Source organism: Lepidochelys olivacea, assembly GCF_965140295.1.
Source record: "Lepidochelys olivacea isolate rLepOli2 genome assembly, chromosome: 6".
NCBI classification, from domain to species: Eukaryota; Metazoa; Chordata; order Testudines; family Cheloniidae; genus Lepidochelys; species Lepidochelys olivacea.
This window is the reverse complement of record NC_140416.1, coordinates 71,178,888-71,195,196: the sequence shown is the minus strand read 5'-3', so window position 1 is coordinate 71,195,196 and position 16,309 is coordinate 71,178,888. Positions and strand designations below refer to the sequence as shown.

At 39.6% G+C, this 16,309-nt stretch overlaps 1 protein-coding gene across 1 annotated transcript in view; it reads left to right on the top strand.

Annotated features, from left to right (window-relative positions):
* RYR3 (ryanodine receptor 3) overlaps positions 1-16,309 on the top strand; it is a gene marked incomplete at its 5' end in the record, with an annotated part of 579,989 nt that overhangs the window by 518,055 nt on the left and 45,625 nt on the right. Inside the window, 7 exons of the mRNA XM_084631721.1 lie at positions 90-178; positions 749-877; positions 1,251-1,355; positions 5,357-5,438; positions 6,862-8,186; positions 12,814-12,872; positions 15,899-16,070. Coding sequence (XP_084487847.1) covers positions 90-178; positions 749-877; positions 1,251-1,355; positions 5,357-5,438; positions 6,862-8,186; positions 12,814-12,872; positions 15,899-16,070 — 1,961 coding nt within the window. The remainder of the gene's footprint in view (positions 1-89; positions 179-748; positions 878-1,250; positions 1,356-5,356; positions 5,439-6,861; positions 8,187-12,813; positions 12,873-15,898; positions 16,071-16,309) is intronic.

The following is a 16,309-nucleotide window of genomic DNA, read 5'->3' as shown; positions in this document are numbered from 1 at the left end:
CTATAAGAGTAATTATAGTCAGATAATCTCCTATTTTTTTGTTTCTTATACATATATATTTATCAAACACAAAGTATTTGTGATTTCAGATTTTCAGAATTTCCTGCGTACTCAGATGGGCAACACTACAACCGTGAATATTATCATCAGCACTGTTGACTATCTCTTACGTCTTCAGGTAAAAAAAAAGACAAAGACAAAACGAAGAATAAATTATTCCCCTCCCCTTCCACTGAGGCTAACACAAGGAGCAGCACTAGCTTTGTGTAGTCTTTGCACTGGGAGTATCACAAAGATACTTTGTGCCCACCCCTGTGCAGGTGAATGAGGAAGCTGCCTGCACCCTCTGCTCCCTCACCTCGTGCACATGCTCATGGCTGCACATATTTTGGATGGACTTAATTTCATTTGTGATTACTAGTGTGGTAATCCTGTATATGAAGTTGACCTGTAACTAACAGGCTTAATATTAAAGTGTACTGCACTTGTTGTCTTCATTTTTAAATAGCCCATAACTGTCAGATGTGCCTTTGTAAAACAACAGAGTAATAATGTATTTCAGTATTGATCACTGCAGAATACATAACTGGACAAAAATGTATAACATTATTGTGGTTAGAAATAAAAGCACATAAAAATGTGAAATCCTATCTACCATTTCAACTTCTGTTGATGTGATAATGTATGGCAATTGCTGAATATATAATATGAGAGTGGAAAAATATAATATATTGTCATTTGTTCTTAGGAATCAATTAGTGACTTCTATTGGTACTATTCAGGAAAAAACGTGATTGATGAATCTGGACAGCGTAACTTCTCTAAAGCTTTGGCTGTTACCAAACAAATTTTCAACTCACTTACAGAATATATCCAGGTAAATGGAAACCTGACAAAGGATGTTCAAATTTCAATATTTACAGTAAATGTATTTACATATAAACTGCCTGCTCCTCAGCTGGTGTAAATCAGCAATTGACATAGCTTCATTAATTTGAACCGAGCTATGCTCAGTTACACCGGCTGTGGATTTGGTCCATAATGTAAAAATCTATAGATATTTTTGTGATTGTCTATATGCTTAACATTCACAACCTATGTGGTAATTATATTTTGGAAGACATTCTAGAATAACTTCATGGAAGATTGTACTTATTTCTTGAATTGCTCAAATAGGAGCCTTAAATGGGAAAAGCATTTCTTACCCTGATTGATGCGTAAAGAAAAAATGTGTTTTTCTTTATTTTTAGGGACCTTGCATAGGTAACCAGCAGAGTCTGGCTCACAGTAGGCTGTGGGATGCAGTTGTTGGCTTCCTTCATGTCTTTGCTAACATGCAAATGAAACTCTCTAAGGTATTTTCAGTTGTTCAACAATTATCTATAGTGCATAAGCATAAAATGCAATGTAAGCATAAAATGCAATAAAATGTGCAGTGAAAGCTATAAGTCAATCAGGAATAAGGTCTCTGTTCAGTTGTGTATAGCATTCTTATTTTCATTAGGTAACAAATAGCCCTCAACTTAGATGATAGCCCTAGAAAAACCTGTTGGGCCTTCTGCTCTATGGATTATGATTCTCCTTCTGTGCTCAAGTGAGTCAGCTAACCTCTTAAACATGTCCACATACAGTGTGCTTCAATTTTCTCTTTAGACACATCATTCATTACCTAATTGTCCTTATATGGCTAAGGGACTTTTTTTTTAATGGCCAGCCTACAAGTACCATGTTAATGAGTCTGAAACTCCTTATTCACAGCTACTTTAAATAATCCTTGGTGGTTTTTGCTTTTTTTCAAAAGATTTATCTCTGAAATGACATGCTTTCCATCACTTGAGAACATACAAAGGGTGCACTTAAGTTCTACAGCTTTCAAAGATGTTTACCATTTCAGCAATAGCTATGTAACAAGAAAGTTTATGAAAATGGTAAAATCTCTGAGTATAATAGAAATTTTATATGGCACCCATCATATTTGCTTTAGATTTAAAAAAATACAGTAAAATGTTTTAAAGAAATGAATAGTAATATCCTAATTTCACTGATAGGGTATTTGCATCTATGTCAAAAAAGAACAGAACCAATTAGCATATTTACAATTTGTATTGTGATAATAAGATGCAGGTTATTTTTACAGGTCCTTACTCCCACAGGAATTCTGTGCCACTGCGTGTGCGCAGAATTCATGTCCCCTGCTGATTTATTTGCTTCCCCGCAGAAAAAAGACTTTCTGACAGGGAAGCAAAGGGAAGCTGCAAGAGCAGTCACACACCACTCCCTAGCAGTTCAGGTACATCGTTTCAGGCACCCCGAGCAGCCGGCAGAAAGGTATATCACCATGGGGCTGGGGACACCCCAGCCAGTGACTCCTACCCTGAGCCTGGAACAGCTGCTAGTCCTGGCTGGGCTGGAGGCAGGAGAGGACAGGACTTCCTCTTCCCCTGCCAAGGAGTGGCTGGGACTGTGTCAGACCCATCCACAGAAACCTCTCCCAGCTGCAGGAAGCTCGGCATCCTCTCCTGCCCCCATCGCTCCTCAGCTGCAGGGGGAGGGGTCGCTGTATGGGGAGCTGCTCCCCCATCCACCTAATCCCTGTGCATCCGGACCTCCCATACCCAGACACCCCCGCCAAACCTCACCCCATACACCCATAACCCTCCATACCTGAACTCCACCCCACTGGACCTCAACTCCTGCATTTGGAGCCCCCCTGGACCTAGACCCCTGTCTCCGAACCCCCATCCCTGCACCCAGACCACCCCCCACTGAGCTCTCTGCACTCATACCCCCACACTGACAAGCCCCATCCCTCCCGCACCACCCTGAGCCCCTACATCCAGACCCCCACGCCACTGACCCCCAACTAGCTGCACCCAGACCCCACCCTACCAAGCCCCCCTCCCTCAGTACCCAGACTCCCCTGCTGCTGAGCCCAAACCACCTTCACCAGGAAGCCCCTGCAGAGTCCCATTGCACCTGGAACCCGCCCACCGAGCCTCTGTGCATCCAGATCCCCCCACACCTAGACCCCCCAGTTGAGCTGCCTGCACCCAGATTGTCCCACACATAATCCTCTCAGCCCACACCTGGATCCCCCCACATTGAGCCTCTTCACACTTGGATTCTGCCCCACAACTGGTGCACCTGGCACAGAGAGGCAAGGCCCCAGCGTATTGCTGGGGCAGGCCCAGGCCTTGTGCTGTGTCAGGGCCAGGTGCAGCCTCACCGCTGAGTCCGTGTTCTGGGGGTGGGTGGGGGAGAGTGGGTGATCTCCCATCTTAGTGCAATCAGTGGCCAGTGCTCCCCAATGCCATGCTGGAGCCGCTGCATTTATTTATTGACAAATAAAACTTGCAGAATTATAAAATATTGTGTGCAGAATTTTTAATTTTTGGTGCAGAATGTACAAATTTGGTGCAAATTTTTGGTGCAGGAGTAAAAGGTCCTTCTACCAGCTTCCTCCCTCTCCAGTAGAGCTGTGTGGGAATGGGATTTTCCATTCCACACACACACACAAAAAGAGAGAGAGATTAAAAAAAAGTATTATTCCAAATTGGAACAAAAAACAAAATCTCAAAATTTTTCTCAGGAAGAAAAGACAAGAAAAATACCACTGGGGGGGAAATGAAATTTTTTGTGGCTTGTCAGCTTCTTGGTCTGCCTAGACGCTTGCCTGATGGGCTGCTGAGGAGTCAAGGATTCTGAGAAACAGGCTCTCCCGAAACAAGGGGAGCAGGGGGAGGAAATATCTGGGACCTCAGGAAGGCAAGCCAGGCAGCTTGTTGTCTGATGTTCATCAAAAGTTTCAATGGCATTGACTTGTTCCTGCAGAACATTTTGGTTTCATTAAATTGGTATTTTCAAATGGAAAATTTTCCGTCAGACAATTTTCAACAGGCTTTACTCTGCAGTTTATTTCCCACCTTCCTAGAAGTCCCATGTCACATTAGCCTTCCTTCCAGCTTAGGAAAGCAGAATGGAACTCTTGGAAACCCATCACGATTGTTCTTAGATTGGCCTTAGTTGTTTCTGCAGAACAACATAAAGAGTTTGCCTGTTTTTAGGGAGCCAGAGACTCAGCATTTGAATGTGGATCTCTTGCATAGTTTTCAGAACAAATCACATAGCTAAAGAACCAGCCCCTGTGTTTACCAATATGTAACCTTCAAGATGCGCTAGTGTATTTTTATTGTATTTTGTATCTATATCTTCTTGGAGCTGAATTAAACTGACTTAACACTGATAGACACAAGCTACTCCAAAAGGTATAAAATACATAGTTTTACAGTTTTCTAAAGCCTGTATCCTTTTATTTTTTGAATAATGTCAATAATCATGTCATTTTCTAGTAATAAAAATATGAACTTCATGTCTTCACCACTGCAGATTACCAAATTTTGTCACTTAGTGGTTGAGCAAATGTTAAAAAAAAATCAAGATTACTTAATCACAAAATGTTCATTTATTTTGATAACTGTGATTTAGTTTTAGTTACTTCTCTGTAACCTCTCTCATGGATAAGCTGGCCCTCTCGCGTTCCTCCACCACCCAGTTTAGATGTAAACATTCATAAAAATGCTTTGATTATCTTGTAAACCAAATTGATTTGCATACAAGTATATACAGTATGGTGACAAGGAATTACAGAATGGGGAGAACTGAGAGAAAAACAGAGCTGGTGCCTCAGGGAACAGCTTAGGTGTACATCCCCCACACAGGAGAAAAGAGACCTACTGCTGACAGACAGCAGCCACTTCCTTCACTTTAGAGGACCAGCAATGCTTCTTACACTTCTAATCAGCATTCCCCTCCCTTTCTTGTTCTCTCTTCCCCTTTGATCTGCATATAAACATCCTTCTCACCACCTAAAATTATACCATGAATCTTGGGCAAAATTTTCAAGCTTGGGTGCCTAAAGTTAGGCATCTAAATCCATATTGGTCTTGTTATATTAATTAATGTACTCTGGTATATTCTGTAAACATATTAAAGTTTTAGTAATTTGAATCCTAATATATTGTGCTACATCGGGGGGATGGATTTTTTGGTGAGTATTCTCTTATATATGGATTAGCAAAATTAATAAGGTTCTCCTTCACTAATAGTCTCCACTTCAGTTGTCCTCGGTACTTCATTACAACATACCCCAATGCTCACACATCTGCTCTAGTTGGGCACATCGTATTGTATGAGATTATTATAATATAACATTATGGAAATAACAGTGAACGATCCTGACATGTCCGTGTTTACTAGGACTGTATGTGTTAACCATTCCAAGTGCTATTTCTTCATGTTAAATGTATCCTTTATTAATAAGAAAAGGAAAAAAATGTGTTCACCATTTATGTTGCAGGATTCCAGTCAGATTGAATTACTTAAGGAATTGTTGGATCTCCTGAAGGATATGGTTGTGATGCTCTTGTCACTACTTGAAGGTCAGATCTATTTTTTATAATTGCGTGTTATTACTTTCAGTGTTATGAAGCTGAGCTGTCACAATGCAATAATTAATCTTTCAGAATTGTTCTTTAATTGCATTTTTATTATGCCAGTGCAAAAAGCAATTTAGCTTTTATTAAAAAATATTTAAAAGAGAATGATATAAGGTGTGCATACCATTGAAAAAAGAAAAGGAGTACTTGTGGTACCTTAGAGACTAACCAATTTATTTGAGCATGAGCTTTCGTGAGCTACAGCTCACTTCATCGGATGCATACCGTGGAAACTGCAGCAGACTTTATGTACACACAGAGATCATAAAACAATACCTCCTCCCACCCCACTGTCCTGCTGGTAATAGCTTATTTAAAGTGATCATCAAGTTGGGCCATTTCCAGCACAAATCCAGGTTTTCTCACCCTCCACCCCCCCACACACAAACTCACTCTCCTGCTGGTAATAGCCCATCCAAAGTGACAGCTCTCTACACAATGTGCATGATAATCAAGGTGGGCCATTTCCTGCACAAATCCAGGTTCTCTCACCCCCTCACCCCCCTTCAAACTTCAAATCCAGACTCCAGCGAGAAACTGCTGAATTGGAATTCATTTGCAAATTGGATACTATTAATTTAGGCTTAAATAGAGACTGGGAGTGGCTAAGTCATTATGCAAGGTAGCCCATTTCCCCTTGTTTTTTCCTCCCCCCCCCACCCCCAGACGTTCTGGTTAAACTTGGATTTAAACTTGGAGAGTGGTCAGTTTGGATGAGCTATTGCCAGCAGGAGAGTGAGTTTGTGTGTGTGTGTGTGTGTCCCGGAAAAAAAAAAGGGGGGGGGGGTGAGAGAGCCTGGATTTGTGCTGGACATGGCCCACCTTGATTACCATGCACATTGTAGGGAGAGTGGTCACTTTGCATGAGCTATTACCAGCAGGAGAGTGAGTTTGTGTGTGTATGGGGGAGGGGGGGTGAGAAAACCTGGATTTGTGCTGGAAATGGCCCAACTTGATGATCACTTTAAATAAGCTATTACCAGCAGGACAGTGGGGTGGGAGGAGGTATTGTTTTATGATCTCTGTGTGTATATAAAGTCTGCTGCAGTTTCCACGGTATGCATCCGATGAAGTGAGCTGTAGCTCACGAAAGCTCATGCTCAAATAAATTGGTTAGTCTCTAAGGTGCCACAAGTACTCCTTTTCTTTTTGCGAATACAGACTAACACGGCTGTTACTCTGATACCATTGAAAGAGCAAGGAAAATGCAGAAAAATACATTTAAAGGAAAATTATGGAGATTTAGGAATGAAATTGGAAAAGAGGGGTTTTTTGTCGTGTTTCTGAACATAAATATGAAATTAATTTATTTTTACATGCATTTATAGATAAACTAAATAACTTACTGTTTTAACATACAATGTAGGTAATGTTGTAAATGGGACTATTGGAAAACAGATGGTGGACACACTGGTAGAATCATCTAGTAATGTAGAAATGATCTTGAAGTTCTTCGACATGTTCCTCAAATTGAAAGACCTAACCAGCTCAGATGCTTTCAAAGACTATGATCCAGATGGTAAAGGCATCATCTCAAAGAAAGAATTCCAGAAAGCAATGGAAGGTCAGAAACAATACACACAGTCAGAACTTGAATTCCTTCTGTCCTGTGCAGAAGCTGATGAAAATGACATGTTTAATTATGTTGATTTTGTGGACAGATTCCATGAGCCAGCCAAAGACATTGGATTTAATGTGGCAGTCTTGTTAACTAACCTTTCAGAGCACATGCCAAATGATTCACGCCTTCAGTGCTTACTAGATCCAGCAGCAAGTGTACTTAATTACTTTGAACCTTACCTTGGCCGTATTGAAATAATGGGTGGAGCCAAGAAAATTGAAAGAGTTTACTTTGAAATCAGTGAGTCCAGTAGAATGCAGTGGGAGAAGCCACAGGTGAAAGAATCCAAAAGGCAGTTCATATTTGATGTTGTAAACGAAGGCGGGGAACAAGAGAAAATGGAGCTGTTTGTGAATTTCTGTGAGGACACAATCTTTGAAATGCAGTTAGCTTCTCAGATCTCTGAATCAGATTCAGCTGAACGACCTGAAGAGGAGGAAGAGGATGAGCCTTATTATGTAATGGAAGTTGGAGATGATGAGGAAGAAGAAAAATCTCTGGAATCAGCTTCAGCTTTTGCAATGGCCTGTGTTGCAGTGAAGAGGAATGCTGCCAACTTTTTAAAAATGGTCACTTTAAGGAACCTTAGGAAACAATACAGAAAAGTTAGAAAGATGACTATAAAGGAATTGGTGAAAGTGTTTTTCTCCTTTTTCTGGATGCTATTTGTAGGGTTATTCCAGTTGTTCTTCACCATCGTATGGGGGATTTTCCAGATTCTCTGGAGTACTGTGTTTGGGGGTGGCTTGGTTGAAGGAGCCAAAAACATCAAAGTTACCAAAATATTAGGGGACATGCCTGACCCAACACAGTTTGGAATCCATGATGACATCATGGAAGCTGAGAAGGTTGAAGGCATTGAGCATGGCATTAGAGTTGAACTTGTGCAGTTTGTGAAAGGTGAAAAAGGAGAAACAGACATAATGTCGGATATTTTTGGCATTCATGCAAAGAAAGAAGGTGGCTCAAAACATGGTCATGATGCTGGGCTCGGTGATGTTGCAGAAATAGTTGGTACAGATACTCCTCCCTCTTTGGAAAGCACTGTTCGTAGGAAAAGAAAAGCACAGGTAGGTGGAACAAATTTATTGTCCCTTACAGCAAAAATGTATTATATATTACTAAAAGTTCCAGTAATGACTGAACTTATTTGCTCACTAAATTGCTGTTCCTATGAGATACAGTATATACTCGATCATAAGCCTGTTCATTTATAAGCCGACCCCCCCCAAGATGGATAAGTTAAAATGGAAAATTTCTATGACCCATTCATAAGCCAACCTTGTAATTCAGGGGTCAGCAAACTTTGGCTCCCGGGCCATCAGGATAAGCCGCTGGCTGGTCGAGATGGTTTGTTTACCTCGAGCGTCCACAGGGACAGAGGTAAACCGAAGTAAACAAAGTGTCCTGGAGCGCCAGCTGCTTACCCTGATGAGCCGGGACAGCAACTGGTGGGGCAGTTTTTTGGGGGGAAGAAGCTGGGGGTCCGAGGAGTAACCCCTGTGACCACCCCCCACATGACCCCACCCCTAGCCCGAGACACCCACACTCTGCCCATCCCATCCCTTCCCACCTTAGCTGGGGAGGGCCAGGGGAGGATGTCTCTGGTCTGGCCGGAGCTGCTCCGGCAGGCCGGTCAGTGCAGCCGCAGCCTTCTCCGGTGGGCCAGACCGGTCGGCGTGGCCGCAGCATGTTCCAACGGGCTGGGCCGGGTGGCACGGCCACAGCCTGCTCTGCGGGGTGGGGCTGAGTGGCACAGCTGCAGACTGCCAGCCCCGAAGCTGCAGCTGCTTCGGAGGCTGGGGGAAGAGCAGTGTGGCCAGAAGCGGAGAGACTCTGGCCCCGGCTCTTCCCTTCTGGCTCTACTGGCTGTGCTGCCTCTCCTTGCCCCCTCTGTTGAGGGGAGGTGCTGTGTCCCACCTCTTCCTCTCTATACCCGTTCATAAGTCGACCCCCTTCTCTGGTGCTTCCCTTTTTTACTAAAAAAATTCGGCTTATGAACAAGTATATATGGTATATATGCTGGGAATGTCATTTTCTTATATTTTATTATCTAAATCTTATAACAAAGAATAATTTTCTGGAAAGGAAAATTTTAGCCTACTTTTGACTTAATAATAATAATTATTGTTGTTCATTTAGATTGCAGTATTATTACTATTTATTATTTGTATTACTTTAGCATCAAGGAACCTCAGTCCTGGACCAGAACCCCATTGTGCCATGCACTGTACAAACACAGAACAAAAAGACAGTCCTTGCCCTGAAGAGTAGTAGCACCCAAAGAGTCCTAGGTGCTTTCCAGACCTAGTTGCTAACTTCCCATTCTGTAACTGTTATTTCAGCCTCCTCCCTAATACTCTTCCTCCATAATTATACCTGATAATCCCCTTAACTTACTTATTTTGTTTCCTTAATCGATTACACTTAATAAGCTGTCCTTTGTTTCCTACTCTCTGAAATAGCTTTGCCTGAATTTATTGATTTACTGTTAATTTAATATTTACTTTATTTTTAATTGTCCTTTCCTGATGTGAACAGTTTATCTTGTTCCACTTCACTAAATATCTACATAATTGAGTGTAATTCCATTTAAAGATGGGCCTGAACCAAAACTCTGGATCCAAATACATTTTCAAATTTTGAGAATGTCTAAACTCTGCAGTATAGGTCCATCTCTACTTGTATTTGGCCATTTCAAAGGCTTCTCTTCTATAATGGGTTTTAGCCCAGCCCTTAAGGCAGTGATATGATTTCCAGGATTTTCAATATAAACCTCCACTACATGACTATATAATGTATATTTACTCTTCAGTCAAGCTTTTAGCTTCCATTAAATGTGTATTACCATTTTTTCCTACATATCACATTATATTTTCCATTTACAGGACAGTTTATTTATTTATGTCTGTTTTATATACATTTTCTTTAAAATCCTAATTTACTTATGACTATTTCATTGTCAAATCTCATTTTGCACAAATTCCTGATAATACAGTAGCAATTTCATGTCATTTTATATGGATAGTTTGTTGTATTTACATTAGTACTGAGGTATTTAAAGGACATGGTCATTGAACAGAGTGAATCGGCTTTGATATTAAGGTCCCTGGTAAGCCCTAACAAGTAATTTATAATATTTTTTCAACAAATTTTGCCTTTCTTTCTATTACCAAAGTGATTGCAAAGTTCTTAAATGTATTTGTTGTTAATTATTATTCTCATATTTCTTTTGGAATTAATGCAGATCATTTGAATCATTAATTGTGACTAATCAAATATACAATTTTTGGTTCTTCAGGTAGATGCAGCTCTATATTCCACTTAGGGGTGTGTGCACACAGTATACAGAAGCCAGAGAATTTTGCCTAGCAGTACCAGTGGGAGTGGGAAGGAGAGGGAGAGCTCAAAGTGCAAATTTTACAATCTAATACACAATTCAAAATTGGCTTTCAATGAATCATTCAGCATTTAATCTAAAAGCTGCTTTTTATTAGTATTCACACTAATAAACTTGAGTGCTTGGGCATTGAAAAGTTAATGTGAAAAGTTCTCAAACTGAAATTCTCTTTAGTATTTGTGGAGAAAAAACTACTGTTTACTCAGATATAGTCCCTACAGTACCACAGTGTAGTAGGAGGAGCCACAAAATAAGGAAGCGAAAAAACAGACATACTATGTACGGTTCTGTCATGGAGAATGTTAATTTTTTTTAAGATGACTGTCTCTCTCTCTTACTTTTAAAAACGTGAAATGGTAATAACCCTTTTGAGGTTTCATTGTAGCTTTTATAAGGGAGCTTGGAGAGGAAGGATTGTCCAAACTGAACAGTAGCCTGCCACTTGAAAAACCTGAATTCATGGTTCTGTTCCTCCACAGACTTCCTGCGTGACTTTGAACAAAACACTTAGGCACAGATTTTCAAAAGTGTTTTGGCATTGCTCCACTCAGCATTGCAGTACCTAAGTGATTTAGGGAACTAAGTCATTTTCAAAATTGGTTTAGACATTTAGTAGCCTAAGTCCCAATGACTTTCAATGTGATTTACAATCCTGGGAAAATAACTGATTTTTTTCATTACTGGCAAGTTCAGGGGAAAAAAATTAAAAATGGTTTGACCGTACTGAATCCAAAAATTGCAAAACAATTTTGGCAAATCAAAGCTCTGTCATGTTTTGTTCAATCTGAAACTAATTTTGAGCATTTTTAAAGGGCTAGATTCACAACATCGGAGGAGGTGGTGGTGCCACCATTCTTCTCATTGTTAGCCCAGTTGTTGGGGTACTGACGTGGGATGTCTGGGAGACAGGTTCAATTGCTCCCTCTGTCTGATTTGGAGAAAGGATTTCAAGTTCGGTCTCCCACATTACAGGAGTGTTCTCCAACCCACTGGACTATGGGATATTGTGATGAGTATCTTTCAGTTTCTCTTTTCAAGGCTGTTCCACTGTGTATAAATAATTAAATAGTAATTGGAGCAGGGACTGGAACTTATGAATAACTATGAATTGCCACTATGAATGACAATGAATAGTCATTGGGACAGGGAAAGAAACTGAGAATGATTCTGTAGGGCAATCACCTAAGATGTAGGAGACCCAAGTTGAAATTCCTTCTCCACATCAAGAAGAGGGGGAACTGAACCTAGGTGAGTGCCCTCACTACAGGGCTAAAGAATATGAGGAGACCACTGCTGCTGTCATCTTTATGTGAATAGCATCTAAGTTCCAAGTAAAAATTATGACTGAAATTTTTGGCAAATAGTTCTGGGTGGACCCAAAACTGCATTTTTCTGCAAAATAAACTTTCTGACAAAAAGATTACATCAAGGTTTACTCCTAAGTCAATCTTTAAAATGAGACTTAGGGCTTGCAAAACAGAGTGAAGCAAGGCCTAAATACCTTTAAAAATCTGGTCCCTAGCCTCTTTGTGCCTTAGTTTCCTTTCTGTAAAATGGGGATAATAGTACATCTTTATCTTACAGGGGGTTGAGGGTAAATAGATGCATGATTGTGAAGCGGTCAGATACTATGTTATGGGGGAATAGATAGATAGTTTAAGGGGGGAAGTATTGCAAAAATAAAACATATACATATACTCTGCTAATTTTGATTAGATTTATAGAATACTATTACTTTAATCTATATTGACAAAATAGAAAATGTTGCCACTATTATAAACTAAACAATTACATGGAATTTGTGATATTGACATACTGATATTTGTGATAATCAACATTTTTCCACATTCATAGAAATTATACAAAACCATAGTTACATTAATTTTACATGCCACTCGTAACTGTCAAGTTCTTAATGGTGATCACTGTCCTCCAGCTAATTTTAAGCTATGATCTGTGCTCAGTTATCTCCATTCCTTTCTGGTAACTTCACCAGTCTCATTACATTGACTATTACTTTGAGTCATTCAGTCATCTGCACCGATTACTGTATTAATAATATATCTTGAAAACATGTTAGAGGAAGAATCACGATAGTTTTCACTATTGAAATGTTGTCTGCTACTTGTTTTAGAAGCAAAAAAATTTAGAATTATGATAATATGAAAGTGACCCAGTGTTAATGAGACATGGTGGTAATTGATTGTTTTGTTTGCTTTTTAGAAAGCATTAAGTAGAATTGAGAAGATTTTTTTAAAAGTAAGTTTATGGCAATTTTAATATCTTTTTGTTTTTAGATATCTGAAATAGCAAAAGAAGATGAAACAGAAACAAAAGCAGAATCTGAGAAGGCTGAGTAAGTTACTTTTACACTATTGTTTATTTTCTTGCTGTTCCTTGACGAGCTGGCCAGAAATAGCCCTGAGCAGGCATTGATTGGACTCTCCATCTTACCAGTATCTTGGGCAGCCAGCACAACTCTTCACAGGCAGCAAGCATTTTCACTGAGCAGCAGAGCAGGGACCCTATCCCAGGTGCAACTGTCAGCAATCCATAAAAGCCTATTCACAGTCTTGTAAAACTCTCTGCAGCTGCTTCACCTAAAATCCCGAGAAACATTTTTAACATGACAGCCTTCATTAGTGTGGTATTTACTTCACTTGTTTCCAAGCAGCAGGTGAGGCAGTGTGTGATCAGCTTGTGCTGAATCATAGAATATCAGGGTTGGAAGGGACCTCAGGAGGTCATCTAGTCCAATCCCCTGCTCAAAGCAGGACCAATCCCCAACTAAATCATCCCAGCCAGGGCTTTGTCAAGCCTGACCTTAAAAACCTCCAAGGAAGGAGATTCCACCACCTCCCTAGGTAACGCATTCCAGTGCTTCACCACCCTCCTAGTGAAAAAGTTTTTTCTAATATTCAACCTAAACCTCCCTCACTGCAACTTGAGACCATTACTCCTCGTTCTGTCAACCTTCTGAAGTATTAAGATTGATAGTCCTGCCAATTTCTTTGTTCTTTTTGATTGCCTCCTTTTATAACTAGGTGGTCTAGCAAATCTGATGACTCACACAGCTTTCTTGTTCCTGGCATACTTAAACAATTTATTATTATTATTCTTTATATTTTGGTCTATTATTCAAATTCTCACTTTAGTTCCATTAATTTCAGTCCTACGAATACCTCTTCTAACCTGCTAAGTTTATGTCCTGGTGTTTTTGAGCCACTTGTGTTGGAGATTTATTTTTTAAAAGGATAATTTTGAGGCCCAAATAAATTAGTGTAGCTAGACACTTAACTGTGCTATTTTCTTTCTCAGCACTATACATACCTTCAGTGACTTTAACAAGGTAGACTCTAAAGTCTCCATGATGGTTCAGTAATTTTTAATTTCTTAACTTGTTCCCTTTCAGGCTTTTTCTAACTAATTTCCTCATTTTTAAAAAATCCCTTTCTTAGATTTCACTGTTAGAGAATTATTTTGGTATTTTTGTCTGCCCTTCCTTTCAACCCTGTGCAAGGATTTTAAGCATAAATGTTACTTGCAATGTTACAGTACTTCTCTGGTAATTGTCAACTGCACTTAAACTCTTTTGCATTTCTCTGTACTAAGAATCCAAAGAATCAATTCTATATGTTTCTCAGTATTAAGACAAAAATAGCCTCTCCTCTTGTATGCTCCAAAACAAGCAGTTCCGGAAGCTTTTGTTTATTACACCATGTTGTGTTATGATATTAAACTGGTTTATATTTAGGTGGTTCAAATCTCCCATTTTAATGGTTTTGTTAGATTTTATTAGATTTTATTCCTTTTCCCTAATCTCTCTCAGCTAACTGATTTCAGTTTCCTGACCCAGAGGCTAGTAATGTACCTTATCAAATGCCATTGATAAAATATCTAGGTATTCCCCCAATACCAGATAGTTCACCTCACCTATTCTTGGTTAGGCTTTACATATTGTTATGTAGGCATTTATAGCTTTTATTTTCAATTCACCTAACCTCTTTCTATTGACAGTTTATTTCCTTATTCCTCTTCTGCACTTCCTTCCAATTAAATCATAAGTGCTTCTCTCTCACTATTGTATACACAGATTCCCTTGTACTTCTGCTATTTACTACCATGTTTCATTTTCAACTTAAGTACTTTGCAGTACCTGCAAGCATGCAGCTTAAAAATTCTAGTTCTAAAAATTCACTCCCCCAAATCCTCATTGTCATTGCCAGCAGACTAAATCCTTTTTGGTTGATTAAGGAGGAGACCCTGCCTTCTTTATAGAATCCTACTTTCCAAAAAAGGTTCCCCAGAGCTTACTAAACATAAACCTCTCCTCTTTGTATGGCTGGCCCTCCTGTGCATATCATCAGGGGCATTCCAAAGAAAGTTAATGCAGGAGCCGTGGAATGATGCTTTGTTAGTAATAATGTAAGTAGCTCCTCAGAGTTCTCTCAAATGGTTCTTTATTTCACTGGTACTGCTATATACCAAACCACAAACTCCTCTCCATTTCTTTATAACCAACCATCTACTTGCCTCAAAGTTTCAATCCCCTCCCACCTTGGTGGTAATTTACCTTACCATTCTCACCGTTATCACACAGTCAGCTATTTATGTTTTGAAAACTGAATCTTCTAAAACAACAGTGAGTCTTGATACTTGCTTCTCATAAAGGGAATTACCTGTTCTGTTCATTTCTTCTTGAAGCACCTGGCATTGGCCACTGTCGGAAGACAGGATACTGGGCTAGATGAACCATTGATCTGACCCAGTATGGCCATTCTTATGTTCTTATGAATTCTTTTGTGCAGGAGGAATAATTGTCATCTTCTACATGTTTTGTAAGGTGGGTCCTTCTGAAGGAAATTTTCCTTTCATTCCTCACTGATTCCTTACTTTTATTATGGTGATTTTTTTGGTTGAAATGAAACCACTCTGCTATGAAATTGTGTGGCACATCCATAAATGTTTCTATCTTCTGTTCAACTTTGAACTCAAAATTCTGCACATAAACTCTGATAATTTTGAGTTACTTGCACTGGGTATATACATACTTCACTTGTTTAGGCAGCAAGTAATTGTACATTTTGCATTTGGTGCTAGTAACCCCACTTTGAGCTGCTTTTGCCTTTTCTCCATTGATCGCCCCTAAACTCACTAAGTGGATTATTGCTATTCTTCCACCTCACTTAGTAGTAAGGTAACTTTTTTGACTCTTGGTTGTATTCTCTAACTGTCACTTCTCATAGTCACTCACCTCCATTCACCTTCTCTGCAACTAACTCACACTCAAACCTGCCTCTCTTTATTGGGACACACTGTTTTAATCATAGCATAGACAATGCGGGAACTTACTCTGTTTTATTTCTGTAATCTTTTTTCTAGCATGGAAGATGGTGAGAAAGAAGACAAAGCAAAGGAAGAAGTACAATCTGAGCATTTGGGAAAGGAGGAAACCAAGAAAAAGAAACGAAGGCATGGACAAAAAATAGAGAAACCTGAGGCAGTTATGGCTAATTTTTTTAAAGTCGTGGAAATTTATCAAACGAAAATGCTGGTAAGTTTTGCTCCCATTCTTTTAGTCAAACAGAAGTCAAATAACACAGAGAACAGCTGTGCATGAGATACAAGGAAGAGATACTGTCAGTTTTTTACAAATTAATTATTTGTTAAAATTGATCATGTTTTTACAGTAGTGCCTAAGGGCCAACCAAGAATGGAGCGACATTGTGCTAGGCACCATACAGATGCAGAATAGTAGACAATCCCTGCCCTGAAGAACTTAATATCTAAAAA